The sequence below is a fragment of the Oryctolagus cuniculus genome, chromosome 14, assembly GCF_051225735.1.
Source record: "Oryctolagus cuniculus isolate XC-2025 breed Fujian yellow rabbit chromosome 14, ASM5122573v1, whole genome shotgun sequence".
NCBI lineage: Eukaryota > Metazoa > Chordata > Mammalia > Lagomorpha > Leporidae > Oryctolagus > Oryctolagus cuniculus.
In genome coordinates this window covers 34,502,670-34,528,864 of record NC_142880.1, presented here as the reverse complement: position 1 = coordinate 34,528,864, position 26,195 = coordinate 34,502,670, and the positions used below count along the sequence as shown (strand labels likewise).

Sequence of the window (26,195 nt, the reverse complement as noted above, 5' to 3'; positions counted from 1 at the left end):
TCAGGGTTAAGGGTGTGCCAAAGGTGACACTCCCAGGTTAGGCGTGGTAGATCTCTCTCTCTTTCTTTCTTTTTTTGATTAAAAGGGAAGTAATTCTGCACAGCTGAACAGAATTGGAGGTAGTTAGCAGGTGAATGATATACCCACAGGAGCCAGAGATCAAAAGCTCTTTCCCAAGGACCACACAGGGAATCTGTTCTGCCCTCAGTGTGGGCTCAAATTCTCCTGCAGTCTCCCACTGGGTTGCCAAGGTTACCAAATTGTAGTGTCTCTGGAGAGTACTCACGTGAATTCCGTGAGTTCTCTCCCCCACTGTCTCTTTTTTCACAGTCTCAGTTCAGTAGCACCACACATTCACTAGGTCCTAATCTCCTGTTAATTTGCCCCGCCCAGAGTCAGGTTTTGCTGCTAGGCTCAGGGCCGGTGCAGACCTGAGGTTGCCCTGCTTATGACGTATGTCCAAGATGGCGCCTGCTCTTTGTCTTGCTCGCCTTTGAGAGGTGAGCGGAGAGAGAGAAACTGGTGTCTGTATCAGTCACTTTTTTTTTTCTCTTTCTCTCTCTTCTAGTTAGCCTGGTGAACTTTTCCCCACGGGGTTTCAGGCCTCGTTCCCTCTAGTCTCCTCTTTCCACTTGCCTGCTGGTGTCTCGGGCTATTGAGGTTCGGCTCACCTCGCGTTCCAGCGCTGGTGTGTTGAGTCTGCTGCTGGTGTCCCGAACTGTGGGCTCCCACGCTCTCCACGCAGGTCCACTGTGAATCACTCGTTCCGGAAGAGTTTCTTCTGCTGTTTCTTCCCCTATTCTTCCTTGAATTTGCAGTATCTCCACTTTTATTAAACTGTCTCTCCCCGGACTATCAGTGTGCTCCCTTCCTATTCCGCCATCTTGCTGCTCCTCCAGAAAATGGTTTATTTTTTGAAGTTGAAAGAAGAGGTCAGATCCTCCATCTCCCAAGTCCATACTTGTTTCTACAATTTTATCTTAAGCAGTTATTTTTTATTAAATAAGATTTATTTATTTGAAAGGCAAAGTTACACACACACACACTCACAGGTTGGGGGAGGGAGGTCTTCCACCCACTACCCACTGGTTCATTCACCAAAAGGCCATGATGACTGAGGAGGGACCAGGCTAAAGCCAGGAGCCAAGGGCTTCTTCTGGGTCTCCCACATGGGTTCATGGCCCAAGGACTAGGGCTGTCCTCCACTGTGTTCCCAGGCACATTAGCAGAGATCTGAATGGGAAGTAGAGCATCCAGAAATCAAACTGGAGCCCATGTGTATTGTCTGTCCAGCAGGCTTGCATAACTCACTGTGCCAGTGCTGACCCCATAAAAGCAGCTCTACTTTGCTTTCTTCCTTAACAGAAAGGGATTCACCCATATGCTTGTAAGTTTGGCATGGATTTTCACTCCATCTCCTCCAGCACCCCTTGTATGGAAATGGACTTTGTTGAGGAAAAGGCTTCTCCTGCTCCTCTCCTCCCCAACTCCAATATTTTCTCAAATGACTGCAGAATGTGGGCTGGTGGATAAAAAATCAACTGTGTAACTGGAAAATTTCCCCACTGACCAAGGGAAGTAAAGGTCCTTCTTTTTCTTTTTTCATAAGAATTTTATTTTAAACTTTTTTAAGGTGAACAAGTTTCTTGCATTTCATATATACAGTTTTAGGAGCATAGTGATATTTTCCAGGCTCTCATACTCCTTCTTCCTTCCTTTATGATTCCCTCCTTTAATTTTTAGTTATCTACTCTATTTTACAGTCATGAAATTAACCCTACACTAAAAAAAGATTTCACCAAATATTAAGAAGAATAAAACTGCTTCTCAACAGTAAATGCAAGGGCTGTAAACAACCATCAAATCTGAAACTATCAATTTCATTCATGCAGATTATATTCTTTGGTACTATAATAGTTACCACAAATCAGAGAAAAAATACGACATTTGTCTTTTTGGTGCTGGATTATTTCACTAAGTGTGATGAATTCTAGATGCATTCATTTGATTGCAAAAGACAGGATTTCATTCTTTTATATGGCTGAGGAATGTTCCTACATATATACATACACACATGCACACACACACACACATATATATATATATATATAAATTTCTCTATCTAGTCATCAGTTCATGGACATCCAGGTTGATTGCATATCTTAGCTATGACAAATTGAGCTGCAATGAACATGGGGGTACAGATAACTCTTTCATATGCTGCGTTCATTTTGTTTGGGTAAATTCCCAGGCTAAGGATGGCTGGGTCATATGGTAGATCTATTTTCATCTTGCTGAGGCTTGCCATACCATCTTTGACAATCAATGGCTATACTAGCTTACATTTCCACCAACAGTGGAACACTGTTGGTACATGTGCAAGACTATGAGTCCAGGAAATAAACTTTAGTAGCCTAATGGTGAGAGAGAATAATTATTCCCTCTGGGCGTCATTCCTGCAGATGAATGCCATGGTCACTTGTAAGGAGGGCTCTCATTTTCCTACATGGGAAGGTTTGGAGACACTCAGAAGGGGAATTCTCTGTCTTTTCACAAAAATAACTATGGTAGTCATTCCTCAGATGGCTATGGAATCATATTTTCCTTATCACAGGCCTCACATTGGATGAAGGGTCTCAATAAGCCTTTAAATTAATGTTTCAGGGTAAAATCAGGGACTTATCATTTACATTGAGGAAGGATATGATCCCACCATTGTAGTCCAGGAAAACCCCCACTCATGTAAGGGGGAGTGTTGGAAAGGGGTTGATTCTGTGAGGGTTAATTACAAAATATGAATGTCCTGTCTCTAGTCCAAGGACCCAGTACCCATTGTCTGGAGATAAAGTCACATTCCTTGCTTTCCTGTCCAAATCTTCTCAGCACACTCCCAAGTACTATGCTCATTATGTACCACACTCACTTCCCAGTAATGTTCCCCTGCTTGAAAACTCTCCACAGTCACCACCCACTTCCTTATACATCTCTTATTCTTATAGGTTACAAATCTAAGATCAGAAATATAGAATTGTGGATAAGTTGTATCTCCCTGCAAAGTTATACTCAATGGTCAAATCAAAGGAAAGAGAAAGAACATAAATTACTGCGTGGGAGAGGGACTCAAACTGTTGCATGCTGACTCATGTTGGGATTAGATGAAGTCCAGGAGATAGTCTGCTTTGGACACAGGCCATTCAGACCCTTACTTTATCTTCAGTGCAGGCCAGGTACTCACCAGCTCCTGGAGAAGTCCAGCTATGAACTCATAAATTCCTGAATATCACCCTAACCCTACCACTATCCCTCATATAAACCCTTTATTTTACTTTGTGGGAGTTTGGATGACCTTGCTATCCAACATTCTCCCATCTGTCAGGTCCTGCCCAATTTCACGTATTTTCTCCTGGCTAGTAGCTAGTCCCTTCAATTTCCTGGAGATTTTACTGTGATTGACACCCAGGCTGAAGATCTCACCTTCTAGATCTAGGTTGAGAAGTATGTCTGAGGTTGTCTGTACCCTGGGGTTGATCACAGATTCATTATCTGAAGTTCATGAGAACCTGCATTAAGTAACTCCCATGTCTTTCAGTAGTCTGCTCCCTCTCCCATGTTCACCCAAGCCTCTGTCCACTGTCACCCATTCATCCATTTGTACCTGCATTGTTTTTTGGTTAAGATTTATTTTTGTTTATTCAAAAGACAAAGTTACAAAGAGAGATAGAGACAGAAAGAGAGAGAGTTCTTTCAACTGCTGGTTCACTAAAGTGGCCTCAACGGTCTGAGCTGAGCCAATACAAAGCCAGGAGTCAAGAGATTCTTACAGGTCTCCAATGTAGGTGCAGGGGCCCAAGATCTTGGGCCATCCTCTGCTGATTTCCCAGGCACATTAGCAGGGACCTGAATCTGAAATAGAGCAGCTAGAACTTGAACTGGCACCCATATGGGATCCTGGCACTACAGGCTGGGACTTTAGCCCACTGTGCCACAATGCTGGTCCCTTGTATCTGCATTTTTCTGGGCTTCCTTCCATTCTGAAAACAACAAAAAGAATATTCATTTCAGTACTCACATAGGAGGCAGGGAGGGAGGGGAGAGCAAAGGCAGTTTCTCTTTTGGGCCAGGGTTCCATGATAAATCTGATGAGGGTTTATGAGGTTTTTCTACAAAGTGTGCCTGCAAGAAGATGCAAAATCCCCATAGCCCAAAAGCCCATTTCAAGCTTGTTGTAAGAAAATGGGATTCAGAACAGAGAGGAGACAGGATGTGAACTCACAGCCAAAATGAATTTATTTGCAAAGTAGTCAACTGCCAGCATGCCAAACTGAACACATGGCATACAGTACAGTCCTTAGTGGGCTGGGCCTTAAAAATCTTAGGATGGGCTAAGGGTCCAGAGTGGGGAGGCATGATAGGCAGAATGAGTTTCTCCATACAAGTTTTTAAGCTTTCCAGGAGGTTTTCAATCCTGGAAAAGAATGCAGGGAATGGAGTGGGAACAATACAGAGTGTGTGACTGAACTGGCCTCTTGAAGGGATTTAAGGATAAGCGGTAAATTCCAGATTTCAAAGGATGCAGGGATAAGGGGTAAATTCTGATTTTATCTACTATTGGTCAATGAGCTGGCATGGAAAAGGCTTATGTCCTTGTTCCAGCATAAGCTAACAAAGCTTATGTCCTTGTTCCAGCAATTGTAATACAGGAACTCATTGAGAGAGAGAGAGAGAGAGAGAGAGAGAGAGAGAGAGAGAGAGAGGAGATACTTGGGGAAGAATGACCCTTCTCACCTGCTCTTCTGTGCATCTTCACCACTCTGAAACTAAAAACACAGAAGATCAAAATCACAGAACAGAGGCCCAGCAGGGAATGAGAGGAAATCTCTGTGTGTGATAATGTTCTTACCTGGTTCCAGGTGTTGTTCTAAAATAAAAAAGCAGAATAGTCAGTTTTTGACACAGGCCTGGATAAAAGCTCAAATAATCAGACCAGGGGGAAGCTGAGGGTGATGTTACAGAGGTACTTCAACATTCTTGGGCAACATACCCTTAGAGGGTTCACATAAATGATTATTCTTATCCCTACAAAAGTACCAATAAACAAAATTTGTAAATAATTTTAGGTTGTTCTCAAGCTCTGATTCCTATCCTAAAGTTCCCAAGTATCTAAGAATCAGCTCCTTATTAAAGAATGCTAAGTATAAACCAGCTGATCTCATTGTCTTCCCCATCTTTCTTTCCAACAAGATATGGAAAAGAGTTCAAATTGTGGAACAGGAAGGGATTTAAAGCTAGGAGTGGAAGGTTCCAAATATATCAAGTTACTTACTTAGTTCTCTTAGTTCTTTCAATTCTTTCTGAAGTTTCTCTGAAAAACAAAGAATTTTAAGTGGTTAGAAAAGAAATATGAAAGGTACTGACAAACTTGTCTCCTCACCCTGTTGGGAGTCAGAAGCTCACCTAGATTTCTCCTTTTATGCCCCATTTCCAGTCCCCACACTTAGCCTTTTTCTGAGGCAAAACAAGATAACAGCTTTGCTCACTCTGAAGACAGAGGTGGAATTTTAGGACCCTGTAGAGGTGAGATGGAGGTTATCAAGGAGAAGGTGGCTGGGTGGGGGGATACAGACTATAGTCTGTATCTGGAAAGTGAGTGTTACCACCCAGGAAGAAAATATTGGTCCTTGTGGGTGAAAATTCATTTTAGATGAAATATTATTTTATATTGTTGTCTTCACTATTATTTCTTCTTGTATAAATTCTTTCCAACTATAATGAAACTTTTTTAAAATAAAATCTTAATGCAACATTTAGATATTTCTTATGTAGAAAGGGCCTGGCTGAGCTGATGTTTCCTTGGGGAGTCATTTTAGGTAAACATGGAGGAGAAAAAGGACCATGTTCCTCACAGCCAAGGTGTAAGAACAGTCCCAGAAGAGGTAAGAGTCCCGAATTCTGGTCCTATTGGACAATAAATCAGCCCTGGTCCCAAGCATCTCTTTTTTCTCACTTACCCCGGGATCTGGAGAATGAGATTCTCATCCAAAGTAGAATACAGAATACAGCACAGCAGATAATAATCAGTGCAATGGAGACAAAAAGCCAGGGTGACTGCTGGAAAAAGAGCTCTGAAAAACAGTTTCATAGATCTCCTAAGTGTTTGCTAAAAGTGAAGGAATTTGATTTCTATATAGTCTCTTGTCTCAACATAAAAAGAACTTTTTTCATATAATTTCTTCTACAAGATAAAACTTTGTTTTTCTAAATATGGAATTTATCTTTTTAAATAAGAAGAGGTAGAGTTCTATTTCACTTTCTCCTATATGCAATACTGTCCCAGCATTATTTCTCGAATACTTGCCTTTACTCATTGCTACATGCCATATTACCTCTATGTTAATCAAATTTCTCTCTGGGTTTGGATATGTTTCCTGGCCCTCTGATTAGTGCCACTGTTCACTTGCCTGTCTCTGTGAACAAACTTTTGACTGGTTTAATTATCACAGGAATGTGATATGTCTTGATACATACTCTAAACTGATAATCTCTGAATGTTTTTATTTAGAAGTATCTAAACAATTATTTCCTTAAAATATTTATATATTATACATCAGGGACACAGAAGGAAAGAAGAAAGGAGGGAGGGAAGAAAGGGGGAGAGAGAGAGAGAGAGCGCTCACAGACCATTCACTGGTTCACTCACCAAATGCCCACAACAGCCAGAGCCAAAAAAAAAACCAGGACCTGAGAACACCATTGAAATCTCCCACATACTTGATTTAGTAGGAACAAAATTGTTTGAGACATCACCACTGCCTCCCAGGGTCTGCATTATCAGGAAGCTGCAATCACAAGCTACAGCAAGAATGGAACCAATATAATCTGATATGATGGCAGGCATCTTAACTGCTAGACTAAATGCCTGCTCCTGGACAATTTTTGACCATTTTCTCTGTCACATAAATTTCTAGAATTGACTTGTCAATTCCAATTGATTTCTGGAATGTAGGAATACTCTGATCAGGTTTTATATAGGATTACATTAAATCTGTAGATGAGGGGCAAGCATTGTGGCATAGTGGGTCAAGCCACCACCTGCCATGCTAGCATTACATATGGTCACTGATTGGAGACCTAGATGCTCAAATTTGAACCCAGCTTCCTGGTAATTTACCTCAGAAAGCAGCAGAGTGTGGCCCAAGTGCTTGGATTTCTGTACCTCTGTGGGAGGCCTGGAAGAAATTCTAGGATCCTGACTTTGGCCTGGCACAGTCTGGACTATTGCTTCCATTTGAGGAGTGAACCAGCAGATGGTAGATATCTCTCTATGTCTATGTCTCTCCCTTTCTCTCTGTGGCTCTGCCTTTCAAATAAAAGTAAATCTGTAAATCAATCCTGTATAGTATAATGAAATTAAAATATGAATTTTTGGATATATAAATAAAAAATTTTAAAAAGAAATCACAATTATGAAAAGCTACCTGAAATACAAAGGGGGTATCTCACAAAAAAAAAAACAGAAACAAGTTTTTAATATTTCTTATAAAAATGAATCTGAGTAGTTTCCAAGATGGTGGAATATGGAGGGAACTTATTGCTCTAGCCAAGAAGAAGATAGTTTTAAAAAGTAGAGATAGTGTAGTCTCAGGGAAGAGTTAGTGGCGGAAATGACAGAGGAAACTCTACTGAAATTAGAGGGACAAGGTGGACCAACGTGGAGGGCGTGGGCACCCATGGCTTGGAACTCCTATAGCTGAGAGCCAGCACTGGAAAGTGAGGTGAGACTAGACCACAGCAGCCCAAGCCAATGGCAAAAGAGCAGCAGGAAGAGCCTAGAGGGAACAAGCATTGAAGCCCCATGAGGGAAAGAGTTAGAAATGTGCCAGGGGATTCCAATTCAATCCCATCTAGGTGGCATGTACCAATGCCTTCTCACTAGTCCAAGTGATCAATTTCAGTTCACAATTGATCATAATGATAGGTCTAAGAGTCAAAGGGATCACATAAACAAGACTAATATCTGCTAATACTATCTGATAGAATTAACAAGGAGAGAATGATTCAACATGGGAAGTGGGATACATAGCAGACTCATAGAATGGCAGATGTCCTAAACAGCACTCTGGCCTCAGAATCAGCCCTTAAGGCATTCGGATCTGGCTGAAGAGCCCATGAGAGTAACTTAGGCATGGAAAGCCAAGACACTCTGGCAAAAAAAAAAAAAAAAACCTAAATAAAAGATCTCTGCGAGTGAGATCCCAGTGGAAAGAATGGACCATCCAAAAAGGAGGTACCTTTCTCTGAAGGGAGGAGAGAACTTCCACTTTTGGAGAGAACTTCCACTTTGACTATGACCTTGTCTAAATAAGATCGGAGTTGGCGAACTCAAAATGCCTCCATAGCCTTGGCAACTCATGACAAGAGCCTAGGGTGGTGGCTGGCGCCGTGGATTAAGTGTTGAAAACTAACTGAAATGTGATCCCTGTTAAACATAAGAGTGGGAATAAGAGAGGGAAGAGATGTATAATTTGGGACATGCTCAAGCTGACTTGCCCCAAATGGTAGAGTTAGAAACATACCAGGGGATTCCAATTCAATCCCATCAAGGTGGCATGTACCAAAGCCATCTCACTAGTCCAAGTGATCAATTTCAGTTCACAATTGATCATAATGAAAGGACTAAGAGTCAAAGGGAGCACATAAACAAGTCTAGTACCTGCTAATACTAACCAATAGAATAAATAAAGGGGAGAGTGATCCAACATGGGAAGCGAGATACTCAGCAGACTCATAGAATGGCAGATGTCCTAAACAGCACTCTGGCCTCAGAATCAGCCCTAAAGGCATTCGGATCTGGCTGAAAAGCCCATGAGAGTATTTCAGGCATGGAAAGACAAGACACTCTGGCAAAAGATCTCTGTGAGTGAGATCCCAGTGGAAAGAACAGGTCTTCAAAGAAGGAGGTACCTTTCTCTGAAGGGAGGAGAGAACCTCCACTTTGACTATGACCTTGTCTAAACAAGATAAGAGTCGCAGAACTCAGAGGGCTTCCATAGCCTTGGAAACTCATGACTGGAGCATAGGGAGACTACTGATGCCATAGACAGGAGTGTCAATTGGTAAATTCAACAACAGGAGTCACTGTGCACTTACTTCTCATGTAGGATCTCTGTCCTTAATGTGCTGTGTATTGAGATTTAATGCTATAACGAGTACTCAAACAATATATTTCACTTTGTGTTTCTATGGAGGTGCAAACTGTTGAAATCTTTACTTAATGCATACTAAACTGATCTTCTGTAAAAAAAAAAAGAAATTATCAATTCCCAACTTGACTCTCACTGGGATTAAACATGACATTAGGTCTGATCTGATTTCATCATCATTTAAAAAAATCATCTATTATTTTTCACTTTATGTTTCTGTGTGGGAGCAAACTGTTGAAATCCTTACTTAATGTATACTAAGCTGATCTTCTGTATATTAAGATAATCGAAAATGAGTCTTGATGTGAATGGAAGGGGAGAGGGAGTGTGAAAGGGGAGGGTTGTGGGTGGGAGGGACGGTATGGGGGGGAAGCCATTGTAATCCATAAGCAGTACTTTGGAAATTTATATTCATTAAATAAAAGTTAAAAAAAAATAGGCCTGTGGCACTGGCACCCCGGGTTCTAGTCCCGGTCAGGGTGCCGGATTCTGTCCTGGTTGCTCCTCTTCCAGTCCAGCTCTATGCTGTGACCCAGGAGTACAATGGAGGATGGCCCAAGTCCTTGGGGCCTGCACCTGCATGGGAGACCAACAGAAGCACCTGGCTCCTGGCTCCTGTTTCCTGGCTTCGGATCAGTGCAGTGTGCCGGTCACAGTGCACTGACCACAGCAGCCACTGGGGGGTAAACCAATGGAAAAGGAAGACTTTTCTCTCTGTTTCTCTCTCTCTCACTGTCCCCTCTGCCTGTCAAAAATAAATAAATAAAAAAGAGCCTAGGGTGGTTACTGACCCCATAAACAAGAGTGTCAATTTGCTAAGTCAACAACAGGAGTCACTGTGCACCTACTCCTCATGTAGGATCTCTGTCATTAATGTGTTGTACAATGTGAATTAAAGCTATAATGCAAACTGTTGAAATCTTTACTTAATTTATACTAAATTGATCTTATGTATATAAAGATAATTGAAAATGAATCTTGATGTGAATGGAATTGGAGAGGGAGCAGGAGATGTGAGGGTGTGGGTGGGAAGGAAGTTATGGGGGGAAGCCATTTCAATCCATAAACTACTTTGGAAATTTATATTTATTAAATAAAAGTTAAAAAATAAAAAAATAAAATCAGATATGAAAAAGGTAATGTAACAACAGACTTAACAGAAATAAAAAGAATCATCAGAAATTACTACAAAGAGTTGTATGCCAACAAACTGGGAAACCTAGCAGAAATGGATAGATTTCTGGACACATACACCTGATCTAAATTGAGCAATGAAGACATAGAAAACCTAAACAGACCCATAACTGAGACAGAAATTGAATCAGTAGTAAAGGCCCTTCCAACGAAGAAAAGCCCATGATTAGATGGATTCACTATTGAATTCTACCAGACATTTAAAGAACTATTTCCAATTATTCTCAAGTTATTCAAAAGATTTGAAAGAGAGGGAATCCTCCCAAATTCTTTCTATGAAGCCACCATCACCTTAATTCCTAAACCTGAAAAAGATGCAACAGAGAAAGAGATTTACAGACAAATTTGCCTGATGAACAGACTCTAAAATTCAACAAAATTTTAGCCAATAGAGTCCAAAAACACATCAGCCAACCAGACCAAGTGGGATTTATCCCTGGTATGTAGGGATGTTCAACATTCACAAATAAATCAATGTGATACACCACATTAACAAATGGCAGAAGAAAAACCATATGATTATCTCAATAGATAGAGAGAAAGGATTTGATAAAGTGCAACACCCTGTCATGATGAAAACTCTAAGCATTTTGGATATAGAAAGAACATTCCTCAAAATAATCAAGGCAATTTATGACAAACCCATGGCCAGCATCATTTTGAATGGGAAAAGTTAGAAGCAATCCCCCAGAGGTCTGATATGACACCAGACAGGGATGCCCATTTTCACCACTGCTATTCAATATAGTCCTGGAAGTTTTAGCCAGAGCCATTAGGCAAGAAAAAGTAATCAAAGAGATACAAATTGGGAAGGAAGAGGTCAGACTATCCTCATTTGCGGATGACACGATTCTTTATATGAGGAACCAAATAATTCCACTAAGAGACTAATGGAACTGATAGAGGAGTTGGTAAAGTATCAAGATATAAAATCAATACACAAAAATCAACATAATTTGTATACCCAATTCCATGACTGAGAAAGAACTTCTAAATGAATCTCATTCACAATAGCAACAAAAAATCAAATATCTTAGAATTAACTTAACCAAGGATGTCAAAGAACTCTATGATAAGAATTGCAAAACATTAAAGAAATAGAAGAAGAAATATGGAACAATCTTTCAGGTTGGTGGATTGGAAGAATCGACATCACAAAATGCGCATTCTTCTAAAAGCAGCTGAAGGAACATCTATATGGGAGAGAGGTTGAGGTCAGCTCATGCCCACGGTGGGGCAAGGGGTAAAAGCAATTAACAAATTCAATGTGATACCCATCAAAATACCAAAGACATTCTGCTCAGACCTGGAAAAAATGATGCTGAAATTCATATGGAGGCACAGGAGACCTCAGAAAGCTAAAGCAATCTTATACAACAAAAGCAAAACCAGAAGCATCACAATACCAGATTTCAAGGTATACCTCAGGGCAGTTATAATCAAAACAGTCCAATACTGGTACAAGACAGATAGACCAATGGAACAGAATAGAAACACCAGAGCTCAATCGAAATATCTACAGTCAACTTATATTAGATCAAGGAGCTAAAACCAATTCCTGGAGCAAGGACAGTCTATCCAACAAATGGTGCTGGGGAACCTGGATTTCAATGTGCAGAAGCATGAAGCAAGACCCCTACTTTACACCTTACACAAAAATCCACTCAACGAGATTTAAGATATAAATCTATGACCTGACACCATCAAATTATTAGAGAACATCAGAGGAACCCTGCAACATACTGGCACAGGCAAAGAATTCTTGGTAAAGACCCCAAATCCAAAATTAATAACTGAGATTACATCAGATTGAGAAGTTTCTGTACTGCCAAATAAATAGTCAGGAAAGTGAAGAAAAACCGACAGAATGGGAGAAATTATTTGCAAACTATGGAAATGATAAAGGATTAACATCTAGAATCTACAAAGAGATCAAGAAACTCCACAACAAAACAAAAAATCCACTTAAGAGATGGGCCAAAGACCTCAATAGACATTTTTCAAAAGAGGAAATCCAAATGGCCAACAGACACATGAAAAAATGCTCAGGATCACTAGCAATCAGGGGATTGCAAATCAAAACCACAATGAGGTTTCACCTCACCCCAGTTAGAATGGCTTTCATACTGAATCAACAAATAACAAATGCTGGGGAGGTGTGGGAGAAAAGGTACACTAATCCACTGTTGGTGGGAATGCAAACTGGTAAAGCCACCATGGAAGTCAGTTTGGAGATTCCTCAGAAACTTGAATATAGCCCTACCACATGACCCAGCCATACCACTCCTTGGAATTTACCCAAGGGAAATGAAATCAGCAAATTAAAGAGCTATCTGTGCCTACATGTTTATTGCAGCTCAGTTCACAATAACTAAGACAAAGAATCAATCTAAATGCCCATCAAGAGAAGACTGGATAAAGAAATTATGGGATATGTACTCTATGGAATACTACATAGTGTTAAAAAATGAAATCTGGTCATTTGGAACAAAATGAAAGAAACTGGAAAACATCATACTGAATGAAATAAGTCCATCCCAAAGGGACAAATATATGTTCTTCCTGATCTGTGACAACTAACTAAGCACCTAAAAGGAAACCTCTAGAAACTAAATGGACACCATGAGAAGCAATGACTTGATCAGCCCTTGTCCTGACTGTCGAGGAACAGTGTTCTATTTTATTCTTTTTGCTATTTTCTTTTTCTTATTAATACATTTGGTTGAACTCTTTACTTAACACAGAATTATTCTTAGGTGTTTAAATTCATTTGAAAGTTGATCCCTGTGAAAAATGAGTCTTTAAATAAGAGAAGGAGTAAATGAATAGTTCAGCACACGTTCCCACAAACTTACTTACTTAATAGTAAAGCTAAAAACTTTGCCATGGGACTCTAAATCCAATTATGTTGACAGGTACTAATGCCACCATACTGTGGGGAGCAACTCGGACTAGACTAAGTTACTGGAATTAAGACTTATTCTATGCATCTGCTCTCCCGCAATATGGCGCTGAGAAGGGAGTAAACAACTTCTACACAGCTGCCTCTCGCCAACTTGAGTGATGACCTGCAGGAGCTGATCCTGCTCCTGATTGGAGGAGAGCAGCATACTCGGCATGTGGGTAGCAGAGTTGGGATTGGTGGAAGAGGACTATAAAGGAGGAGAGAGACAACATGCACCAGGAACATCTAAAGGGAACATCCGGATAACATCTGAGCAGCCCCCGAGAGAGCCGGCCGGTGGTGGGCCACTCCTCCACGGAAGTGGGGAAAGTGGCAGGGGGAGCCGCCCTTCCATGGAGGTGGAAGGATTGGCAGCCAACCCGGGAAGAACCAGCAGCAAACCCGGAAAGGGCCGAGCAGACAAAAGAACAGCGCAGGGTCCTGTGTCGTTCCTCCACGAAGAGGGGGAGCGACACCGTACTAAGTAAAGTGATCATTTTAAGTGCATAACTAATCATAAAGATAGGAATAAATGTCAAGGGTTTCACCCATGGGGCTTCAAGCCTCATTCCCTCTAAGCTCTTCCTGCCACTTTTCCACCAGTTGTTCGGGCTACTGCAGATTCACCTCACCTCTCTTTCCAGTGCTGGTGCAGAGGCTTTCGGCAGCTGGAGTCCTGATCCATTGGTGCCCATGCCCTCCACATAGATCCACCGTGTCCCTCTAATTATGGAAGATTTTCCCCTGCCATTTTTTCCCCTAACTCTTCCCTGAGACTACACTATCTCTATTTTTATTAGACTATCTTCTCTTGGACTATCAATATACTCCCTCCGTATTCCACCATCTTAGAACCCTCCTCAGCCATAACTTATCTCATCTATCAGAACTATCAAATTTTAATGAAAGACACTACAGTAAACAGATAAAAGTAGAGATATAGCTCATATGAAAACATTCATTTTGTTCATTTCCTTTCCTCTTTTGCTTTTATTTTCTAAATATAAATTTCATACACACAGCTTTTTGGAATATAGTGGTTCTTCTCCCCCTACCTGCCCTCCCATCCACACTACCATCATACCTCCTATTCCTTCTCCCATCTCATTCTTTATTAAGGTTTATTTTTCATTATCTTTATATACAGAAGGTCAATTCTATACTAAATAAAGTTTTCAACAGGTTACACCCACACAGATACTCATAGTATAAAGTACTGTTTGAAGACTGGTTCTACCATTAATTCTCATAGAACAACTCATTAAGGACAGAGATCTTATGTGGGGAGCAAGTGCACAGTGACTCCTGTTGTTGATTTAACAATTGACACTATTATTTATGATGTCAGTGATCACCTGACTCTCTTGTTTTTTTTTTTTCTTGACAGGCAGAGGGGACAGTGAGAGAGAGAGAGAGACAGAGAGAAAGGTCTTCCTTTTCTGTTGGTTAACTCCCCAACGGCTGCTGCGGCTGGGGTGCTGCGGCCAGCGCACCATGCTGATCCGAAGCCATGAGCCAGTTGCTTCTGTTGGTCTCCCATGCAGATGCAGGGCCCAAGGACTTGGGCATTCTCCACTGCACTCCCAAGCCACAGCAGAGAGCTGGATAGGAAGAGGAGTGACCGGGACAGAATCCAGCGCCCCGACCAGGACCAAAACCAGGGTGCCAGTGCTGCAGGTGGAGGATTAGCCTATTGAGCCATGGCGCCAGCCAATCTGACTCTCATGTAATGAGATGCCAAGGAAGCCTTTTGAGTTCCAAACTCTGACATTATTTAGACAAGGCCATAATCAAAGTGGAAGACATCTCCTCCCTTCAGAGAAAGGTATCTCCCTCTTCTTTCCACCAGGATCACAAACAGAGATTCTTGTAGATCAGTTTTTGCAACAATGTCTTGGCTTTCCATTCCTGAAATGCTCCCATGGGCTTTCTAGCCATATCAAATGCCTTAAGGGCTGATTCTGAGGCTAGAATGCTGTTTAAGGCATTTGTCATTCTTTGAGTCTGCTGTGTGTCCTGCTTCCCAAGTTGGATAATTCCTTTCTTTTTAATTATATCTTGTTATTAGCAGACACTGGTCTTATTTATGTGAACCCTTGACTTTTTTTTTTTTTGGTTTCCTTACTTGTTTTTTTTTTTTTTGGTTTCCTTACTTGTTTTTTTAACTTTTATTTAATGAATATGAATTTCCAAAGTACGACTTATGGATTACAATGGCTTCCCCCCCATACCGTCCCTCCCACCCACAACCCTCCCCTTTCACACTCCCTCTCCCCTTCCATTCACATCAAGACTCATTTTCGATTATCTTAATATACAGAAGATCAGCTTAGTATACATTAAGTAAGGATTTCAACAGTTTGCTCCCACACAGAAACATAAAGTGAAAAATAATAGATGATTTTTTTTAAATGATGATGAAATCAGATCAGACCTATTGTCATATTTAATCCCAGTGAGAGTCTAGTTGGGAATTGATAATTTCTTTTTTTTTTTTTACAGAAGATCAGTTTAGTATGCATTAAGTAAAGATTTCAACAGTTTGCACCCACATAGAAACACAAAGTGAAATATATTGTTTGAGTACTCGTTATAGCATTAAATCTCAATGTACAGCACATTAAGGACAGAGATCCTACATGAGGAGTAAGTGCACAGTGACTCCTGTTGTTGAATTTACCAATTGACACTCCTGTCTATGGCATCAGTAATCTCCCTATGCTCCAGTCATGAGTTTCCAAGGCTATGGAAGCCCTCTGAGTTCTGCGACTCTTATCTTGTTTAGACAAGGTCATAGTCAAAGTGGAGGTTCTCTCCTCCCTTCAGAGAAAGGTACCTCCTTCTTTGAAGACCTGTTCTTTCCACTGGGATCTCACTCACAGAGATTTTTTTGCCAGAGTGTCTTGGCATGTCCCAAATTGTACATCTCTTCCCTCTCTTATCCCCACTCTTATGTTTAACAGGGATCACATTTCAGTTAATTTTCAACACTTAAGAATAACTCTGTATTAATTACAGAATTAAACCAGTCATATAAAGTAGAACAGACAAAAAAACTACTAAGAGGGATAATGTATTAAGTTGTTCATTAACAGTCAGGGCTATGCTGATCAAGTCACCATTTCTCATAGTGTCCATTTCACTTCAGGAGGTTTCCTTTTTGGTGTTCAGTCAGTTGTCACCAATCAGGGAGAACATATGGTATTTGTCCCTTTGGGACTGCCTTACTTCACTCAGCATGATGTTTTCCAGATTCCTCCATTTTATTGCAAATGACTGGATTTCGTTGTTTCTTATTGCAGTATACTATTCTAAAGAGTACATATCCCATAATTTCTTTATCCAGTGTACCGTTGATGGGCATTTAGGTTGGTTCCAGGTCTTGGCTATTGTGAATTGTGCTGCGATAAACATTAGGCTGCATACCGCTTTTTTGTTAGCCAATTTAAACTCCTTTGGGTAAATTCCAAGGAGTGGGATGGCTGGGTCGAATGGTAGGGTTATACTCAGGTTTGTGAGGAATCTCCAGACTGACTTCCATAATGGCTTGACCAGTTTGCATTCCCACCAACAGTGGGTTAGTGTCACTTTTTCCCCACATCCTCGCCAGCATCTGTTGTTGGTAGATTTCTGGATGTGAGCCATTCTAACGGGGGTGAGGTAAAACCTCATTGTGCTTTTGATTTGCATTTCCCTGATTGCTAGTGTCCTTGAACATTTTTTCATGTGCCTGTTGGCCATTTGGATTTCCTCTTTTGAAAAATGTCTATTGAGGTCCTTGGCCCATCTCTTAAGTGGGTTGTTTGTTTTGATGCTGTGGAGTTTCTTGATCTCTTTGTAGATTCTGGCTATTAAGCCTTTATCTGTTGCATAGTTTGCAAATATTTTTTCCCATTCTGTCGGTTGTCTCTTCACTCTCCTGACTGTTTCTTTTGCAGTACAGAAACTTCTCAATTTGATGCAATCCCAATAGTTGATTTTGGCTTTGACTGCCTGTGCCTCCCGGGTCTTTTCCAGAAATTCTTTGCCTGTGCCAATATCTTGAAGGGTTTCTCCAATGTTCTCTAATAACTTGATGGTTTCAGGTCGTAGATTTAGGTCTTTAATCCATGTTGAGTGGATTTCTGTGTAAGGTGTAAGGTAGGGGTCTTGCTTCATGCTTCTGCACGTGGAAATCCAGTTTTCCCAGCACCATTTATTGAATAGACTGTCCTTGCTCCAGGGATTGGTTTTAGATCCTTGATCAAATATAAGTTGGCTGTAGATGTTTGGGTTGATTTCTGGTGTTTCGATTCTGTTCCATTGGTCTATCCATCTGTTTCTATACCAGTAACATGCTGTTTTGATTACAACTGCCCGGTAGTATGTCCTGAAATCTGATATTCTGATGCCTCCGGATTTGTTTTTGTTGTACAAGATTGCTTTAGCTATTCGAGGTCTCCTGTGTCTCCATAGGAATTTCAGCATCATTTTTTCTAGATCTGAGAAGAATGTCTTTGGTATCTTGATTGGGATTGCATTGAATCTATAAATTGCTTTTGGGAGAATGGACATTTTGATGATGTTGATCCTTCCAATCCATGAGCATGGAAGATTTTTCCATTTTTTGGTATCCTCTTCTATTTATTTCTTTCAGATTTTGTAATTCTCATCATAGAGATCTTTAACGTCCTTGGTGAAGTTTATTCCAAGGTATTTGATTGTTTTGTAGCTATTGTGAATGGGATTGATCTTAGCAGTTCTTTCTCAGCCATGGCATTGCTTGTGTATACAAAGGCTGTTGATTTTTGTGCATTGATTTTATATCCTGCCACTTTGCCAAACTCCTCTATGAGTTCCAATAGTCTCTTAGTAGAGTTCTTTGGATCCCCTAAGTAAAGAATCATATCGTCTGCAAAGAGGGATAGTTTGACTTCTTCCTTCTCAATTTGTATTCCTTTGATTTCTTTTTCTTGTCTGATGGCTCTGGCTAAAACTTCCAGAACTATGTCAAATAGCAGTGGTGAGAGTGGGCATCCCTGTCTGGTACCAGATCTCAGTGGAAATGCTTCCAATTTTTCCCCATTCTATAGGATGCTAGCTGTGGGTTTTTTATAAATTGCTTTGATTATATTGAGGAATGTTCCTTCTATACTCAAGTTGCTTAGAGTTTTCATCATGAAACGGTGTTGAATTTTGTCAAATGCTTTCTCTGTATCAATTGAGATAATCATATGGTTTTTCTTTTGCAGTCTGTTAATGTGGTGAATCACATTGATTGATTTGCGAATGTTGAACCATCCCTGCATACCAGGGATGAATGCCATTTGGTCTGGGTGGATGATTTTCCTGATGTGTTGTTGTATTCTATGGCGAGAATTTTATTGAGGATTTTTGTGTCTATGTTCATCAGGGATATTGGTCTGTAATTTTCTTTCAGTGCTGCATCTTTCTCTGGCTTAGGGATTAAGGTGAGGCTGGCTTCATAGAAAGAATTTGGGAGGATTCCCTCTTCTTCGATTGTTCTGAATAGTTTGAGAAGAAATGGGATTAGTTCTTCTTTAAATGTCTGGTAGAATTCAGCAGTGAATCCATCTGGTCCTGGGCTTTTCTTTGTTGGGAGGGCCTTTATTACTGTTTCAATTTCTGTTTCAGTTATGGGTCTATTTAGGTTTTCTATGTCTTCCTGGTTCAATTTTGGTAGATTGCATAGTCCAGGAATCTATCCATTTCTGATAGATTTTCCTGTTTGCTGGCATACAGGTCCTTGTAGTAATTTCTGATGATTCTTTTTATTTCTGTGGTGTCTGTTGTTACGTTTCCTTTTTCATCTCTGATTTTATTGATTTGGGTCTTTTCTCTTTTAGTTAGTTGGGCCAATGGGGTGTCAATTTTGTTTATTTTTTCAAAAAACCAGCTTCTCACTTAGCTGATTTTTTTGTAGTGTTTTTTTTTTTTTTTGGATTCAATCCTGTTAATTTCTTCTCTGGTTTTAATTATTTCTCTTCTCCTACTAGATTTGGGTTTGGTTTGCTGCAGTTTTTCTAGGTCCTTTAGATGCAGTGAAAGCTCATCTATTTGGTGCCTTTCCAATTTCTTGATGTAGGCACCTATTGATATAAACTTTCCTCTTAACACTGCTTTTGCTGCATCCCATAAGTTTTGATATGTTGTGTTGTTGTCTTCATTTACTTCCAGAAAGTTTTCGATTTCTCTTTTGATTTCTTCTATGACCCAGTGTTCATTCAGGAGCATGTTTTTCAGTCTCCATGTGTTTGCATACTTTCTGGGGTTTCCTGAGTTGCTAATTTCCAGCTTCATTCTGCTGTGGTCTGAGAAGCTGCATGGTATGATTCTAATTCTTTTGAATTTGCTGAGACTTGCTTTATGGCCTAGTATGTGATCAATCCTAGAGAAGGTTCCATGCACTGCTGAGAAGAATGTGAAGTCTGTAGATGTAGGATTGAAAGTTCTGTAGATATCTGTTAGATCCATTTGGGCAATAGTGTCAATTAAATCTGCTGTTTCCTTGTTGATCTTCTGTCCGGATGATCTGTCTATTTCTGAGAGTGGAGTATTGAAGTCCCCCAGTACTATTGTATTGGAATGTAAGTCTCCCTTTAAGTCCCTTAACATATCTTTTAAATAGACCAGTGCCCTGTAATTAGGTGCATATACATTTATAATAGTTACATCTTCCTGTTGAATTGAACCCTTAATGATTATATAGTGTCCCTCTTTGTCTCTCTTAACAGTCTTTGTATTAAAGTTTATTTTGTCTGATATTAATATGGCTACACCTGCTTTTTTTTGGTTTCTGTTGCATGGAATATCTTTTTCCAACCTTTCACTTTCAGTCTGCATGATCTTTGTTAGAGAGATGTGTTTCTTGTAGGCAACAAATAGTTGGGTTGTGTTCTTTGAGCCAATCAGCCAAACGGTGTCTTTTAACTGAAGAATTCAGACTATTAATATTTAATGTGATTATTGATACGTAGTGACTTTGCCCTGCCATTTTCCCGGAAATATTTTCTAGTATATGCTTTGAGCTTCCCATGCTCTTTTACTGGTAGGTGTTCTTCCTTTACCTTCTTTCATATTGATGACCGTGTTTCTGTGTTTCTGAGTGTAGCACATCTTTAAGTATCTTTGCAGGGCCGGACGATTGGCCACAAAGTCTTTCAATTTCTGTTTGCTATGAAAGGTCTTTATTTCACCTTCATTCACAAGTGAGAACTTGGCAGGATATAATATTCTGGGCTGGCAATTTTTCTCTCTTAGCACCTGTGCTGTGTCTCGCCATTCCCTCCTAGCCTATAAGGTTTCTGATGAGAAGTCTGCTGTTAGTCTAATTGGAGATCCTCTGAGAGTAATCTGACGTTTCTCTCTTGCACATTTTAGGATCTTTTCTTTATGTTTCACTGTGGTAAGTTTAATTACCACGTGTCGTGGTGAGGATCTCTTTTGGTCGTGTTTATTGGGGGTTCTGTGAGCTTCCTGTACTAGGATGTCTCTGTCCTTCTCCAAACCTGGAAAGTTCTCTGCTAGTATCTCACTAAAAAGGCCTTCTAATCCTTTCTCTCTCTCCATGCCTTCAGGAACTCCTAGAACTCGAATGTTGTTTTTTTTTTTTTAATAGTTTCCTGTAGATTCCCAACAATATTTTTTAGATTTCTAATTTCCTCTTCTTTTCTTTGGTTTGACTGTATGTTTTCCTGTTCTCTATCTTCTAAGTCTGATATTCTCTCTTCTGCTTCACCCATTCTGTTTTTAAGGCTCTCTAATGTGTTTGTCATTTGATCTATTGAGCTCTTCATTTCATTTTGATTTCTCTTCACTATCACACTTTCCTGTTCTACTAGTTTCTGCATTTCATTTGGATTCTTCCTTAAAATTTCATTTTCAAGAGAGAGATTTTCAATCCTGTCCAATAAGGATTTCTGTAGTTCAATGATTTGCTTTTGAAAACTTCTAAATGTTCTTATCATAAATTTTTTGAAATCCGTACCTTGCATTTCTTCTATCTCATCATCTTCATAATCTTGGCTTGGGGTGTTTTGTTTATTTGGAGGCATCATAGTGTCATCGTTGATCTTGTTCCCTTGATTTCTGTGTTTGTTGCTTGGCATAGTTAATTCTTCTTTCGTCCTGTGTGTTTTTTTTTAATTTTTTTTTATTTTATACTATGTCCGTGTTAAGTGGACTGCCTGCTGTTGGAGGAGCCTTGGAGGCTTGAGATGTTTGTGGCCTGAGAACTCTGCTTAGTTCTTCCTGGTTACGGGTGTGCAAAGGTGACACCCTCAGGTTATGCGTGGTAAATCTCTCTTTTTATTTATTTATTTATTTATTTATTTATTTATTTATTTTATTTATTCAGGGGGTAAGTAATACCGCACGGCACCGCTGTGCATAATTGGTGGTATTTAGCTTCTGATCTGTGGCTTCTACCCAAGGAGTCTGTGTAGGCTTCTCCTCTGGACTCCCACTGGGTTGCCTATGCTACTGAATTGTAGTGACTCAGTTCCTTAGCTCTCCCCTGTTGATATGTAAATCCAGAGATGGGGCCTGCTCTTTGTTTCTTGTGAATTCTTCAAGCCTTGCAGTCTTGCAACCTTTGCAAGGTTGGCTGAGAGAGAAACCCCCAAGCTTTTTTTTTTCCTTCTTTCCAGTAGTGAGTCTGCTGCACTTTCCGGCCCCCCTCTAGATTGTGACCCCCATTTCCCCGCCAATGTCTCGGGTTATTGAGCTCACCTCCCCTTCCAACGACGATGTGTGGACTTGGAGCCCTGGACGTCCCAACTCTCCCCGCTGGTGTCTGTGTGACATGCACTCCCCTTCCTGCACTGGTGTGCAGACCCTGTGGCTCCCACGGCTCCCACGGCTCCCGCAGCTCGGCTTCCGCGCAGTGGGCGACCTTGTTCTCCCAGTAGGTCCTCTGATTCACAGCCACTCGATCCAGAAGTGTTTCCTCTGCAATATTTTCCTGGTTGTTTTTTCTGAGGCTACCGTAACTCCCCTTTTATTAAACTAAATTTTCCCAGACTATTGGTGTGCGCCCTCACAATTCCGCCATCTTGGCTCCACCCCCCGGTTGCCTTTCAATTTCCTGACTGTTTCTTTTTCAGTACAGAAACTTCTCAATTTGATGCAATCCCAAATGAGGATTGGCCCTTCCATACCCTGTTTGCTTAGAGTTTTCATCATGAAAGGGTGTTGAATTTTATCAAATGCTTTCTCTGCATCTATTGAGATAATCATATGGCTTTTCTTCTGCAGTCTGTTAATGTGGTCTATCACATTGATTGTTTTACGCACATTAAACCCTCCCTGCATACCAGGGATAAATCCCACTTGGTCTGGGTGGATGATCTTTCTGATGTGTTGTTGCATTCTATTGGCCAGAATTTTATTGAGGATTTTTGCATCTATGTTCATCAGGGATATTGGTCTGTAGTTCTCTTTCAATGCTGCATCTTTTTCTGGCTTAGGAATTAAGGTGATGGTGGCTTCATAGAAAGAATTTGGGAGGATTCCATCTTTTTCGATTGTTCTGAATAGTTTGAGAAGAAATGGGATTAGTTCTTCCTTAAATGTCTGGTAGAATTCAGCCGTGAATCCGTCTGTTCCTGGGCTTTTCTTTGTTGGGAGGGCCTTTATTACTGTTTCAATTTCTGTCTCAGTTATGGGTCTATTTAGGTTTTCTATGTCTTCCTGGTTCAATTTAGGTAGTAGGTTGAATGTGTCCAGGAATCTATCCATTTCTGATAGATTTCCCTGTTTGCTGGCATACAAGTCCTTGTAGTAATTTCTGATGATTCTTTTTATTTCTGTGGTGTCTGTTGTTACGTTTCCTTTTTCATCTCTGATTTTATTGATTTGGGTCTTTTCTTTTTTAGTTAGTTGGGCCAATGGGGTGTCAATTTTGTTTATTTTTTCAAAAAACCAGCTTCTCACTTAGCTGATTTTTTTGTAGTGTTTTTTTTTTTGGATTCAATCCTGTTGATTTCTTCTCTGATATTAATTATTTCTCTTCTCCTACTAGATTTGGGTCTGGTTTGCTGTAGGTTTTCTAGATCCTTGAGATGCAGTGAAAGCTCATCTATTTGGTGCCTTTCCAATTTCTTGATGTAGGCTCCTATTGATATAAACTTTTCTCTTACTGCTTTTGCTGTGTCCCATAAGTTTTGGTATGTTGTGCTGTTATCCTCCTTTACTTCCAGAAAAGTTTTGATTTCTCTTTTAATTTTGTGGGGAGCAACTCGGACTAGACTAAGTTACTCAAATTAAGACTTATTCTATGCATCTGCTCTCCCACAATATGGCGCTGGGAGAGGAGTAAACAACTTCTACACAGCTGCCTCTCGCCAACTTGAGTGATGAGCTGCAGGAGCTGATCTTGCTCCTTATTGGAGGTGAGCAGCGTACTCGGCATGTGGGTAGCAGAGTTGGGATTGGTGGAAGAGGACTATAAAGGAGGAGAGAGACAACATGCACCAGGAACATCTAAAGGGAACATCCGGATAACATCTGAGCAGCCCCCGAGAGAGCCGGCTGGCAGTGTGCCGCTCCCCCGCGGAAGTGGGGAAAGTGGCAGGGGGAACCGCCCCTCCATGGAGGTGGAGGGGTTGCCAGCCAACCCGGGAGGGACCAGCAGCAAACCCGGGAAGGGCCGAGCAGACAAAAGAACATCCCAGGGTCCTGTGTCATTCCTCCGTGAAGAGGGGGAGCGACAAATTTCTTCTATGACCTATTTTTCATTCAGGAGCATGTTGTTTAATCTCCATATGTTTGCATATGCTCTAAGGATTCCTGAGTTGCTAATTTCCAACTTCATTCCTTTATGGTCTGAGAAGCTGCATCGTATGATTCTAATTCTTTTGAATTTGCTGAGACTTACTTTATGGTCTAATATGTGGTTAGTCCTAGAGAAGGTTCCATGTACTGCTGAGAAGAATGTAAATGCTTTCTGTGTAGAATGGTAGAATGAAAAGTTCTGTAGATATCTGTTAGATCCATTTAGGCTATAGTGTCATTTAAATCTACTGTATCCTTGTTGATCTTCTGTCATGTTGATCTGTCTATTTCTGAGAGTGGGGTATTAAAGTCTCCCAGTACTATTGTATTGGGGTCTAAGTCTCCCTTTAAGTCCATTAACAAATCTTTTAAATAAACTGGTGCCCTGTAATTAGGTGCATATACATTGATAATCATTATATCTTCCTGTTGAATTGATCCCTTAATCATTATATAGTGCCCCTCTTCAGTTATAAAGTATAATTTTAAGTGAAAATGGAATATCATGTAATTCTCAGAATTATATCTACAAACTATATTGAAATCTGTTAAAAGCTAATTAAAAATTAAGAGAAAAAAGAAAAAAAGAGATGATCCAAAGAATGAAAATGGGTAAAAATAATGTTTTTGTTGATCATAGTAATACTTTTCTGTTTTTTTTTTTTGACAGGCAGAGTGGACAGTGAGAGAGAGAGAGAGAAAGGTCTTCCTTTTGCCATTGGTTCACCCTCCAATGGCTGCCATGGCCGGTGCATCGTGCTGATCCGAAAGCAGGAGCCAGGTGCTTTTCCTGGTCTCCCGTGGGGTGCAGGACCCAAGCACCTGGGCCATCCTCCACTCCACTCCCAGGCCACAGCAGAGATCTGGCCTGGAAGAGGGGCAACCGGGACAGAATCCAGCACCCCAAATGGGACTAGAACCTGGTGTGCCGGCACCACAAGGCGGAGGATTAGTCTGTTGAGCCATGACGCCAGCCTTTCTTTCTGTTTTAAGAGAGAGATGAAGAGAGGAAGGAGGAAGAAGGTTGGAAGAAAGAATAGGGTGGGAAATATCACTATGTGCCTTAAACTGCATATATGAAATACATGAAATTTATATACCTTAAAATAAATTTTATGAAATACATGAGATTTGTATACCTTAAATAAAATTTTAAAAAATTTGAAACTCTGTACCACGGACTTACTTTTTGATAAGAGAAACATTTAATTCCAATTCTAGGAATTGTAAATAATTCTGTTTCCACCTAATAAAAATTTTTATGATTTCCTTCCAATATTTCATTGACTTTGACTTTCAAAAGTAATAATTAAAATGTAGCAATGTTAAACAATTCTGTAATAGAGGTTCCTTTCCTCTGGACTGTTACAGTAGCATCCACTCAACCCTCCCTGATCCTAGCTCCTACTTACCTCCAATGAATATCCTGGCTTTCACTTCTAGACTCTTGTCAGAGAGTTGGATGGAACATGATATGCTTCCAGAATTTTTTCTGACTGTAAGGAATGTCTCCACATCAAACAGGCCATGCATGTTTCTAATAACTTTTGAGTCTGAAGGTAAATCATTTCCTTCTGAGCCTTTCCATCTCACTATGGGCTGGGATAACCAACCAGAGGACTGACAGTGTAGCTGGATGCCTCCATCAACATATCTCATCACAGAAATGAGAGGAGTTAAAGTCATCTCCATGTCTAGGAAGAAAACAGAAAAGATTAAAAACAAACATCATATCTCAATGCCACAGCTAAACCAAGCCAAGTTCATCAGTTCCTTCAACTTAACTATTCTCTATCTCTGTTTTACACAAAATGTACATTTATAACACTTCTTATAGTCCTTTCATACCCCTTTTATTGAGGTGAGGGGAATATTGGGGTCCAACTGTTTTGGTTTAGAGCTTGGACCCCATCACTGTCCATCATTTCTGAGGAACCTCAGGTAAGTCCCCTTAATTTTTTTTAAGATTGATTTATTGCAAGATGGTGGAATAGGAAGGGAGCACACTGAGAGACTGGGGAGAGACAGTTTAATAAAAGTGGAGATACTGCAGATTCAAGAAAGAGTAGGGGAGGAAACAGCAG

At 40.4% G+C, this 26,195-nt stretch overlaps 1 protein-coding gene across 1 annotated transcript in view; it reads right to left on the bottom strand.

The window, feature by feature from the left end:
• Positions 1 to 3,664: 3,664 nt before the first annotated feature.
• Positions 3,665 to 26,195, bottom strand: part of LOC100353853 (butyrophilin-like protein 3) — a 65,453-nt gene continuing 42,922 nt past the window's right edge. The window contains exons 3-8 of the mRNA XM_051853905.3: positions 25,524 to 25,805; positions 6,009 to 6,122; positions 5,324 to 5,362; positions 4,901 to 4,918; positions 4,786 to 4,817; positions 3,665 to 4,031 (exon numbers count right to left, since the gene is read on the bottom strand). Coding sequence (XP_051709865.2) covers positions 4,804 to 4,817; positions 4,901 to 4,918; positions 5,324 to 5,362; positions 6,009 to 6,122; positions 25,524 to 25,805 — 467 coding nt within the window. The 3' untranslated portion in view covers positions 3,665 to 4,031; positions 4,786 to 4,803. The remainder of the gene's footprint in view (positions 4,032 to 4,785; positions 4,818 to 4,900; positions 4,919 to 5,323; positions 5,363 to 6,008; positions 6,123 to 25,523; positions 25,806 to 26,195) is intronic.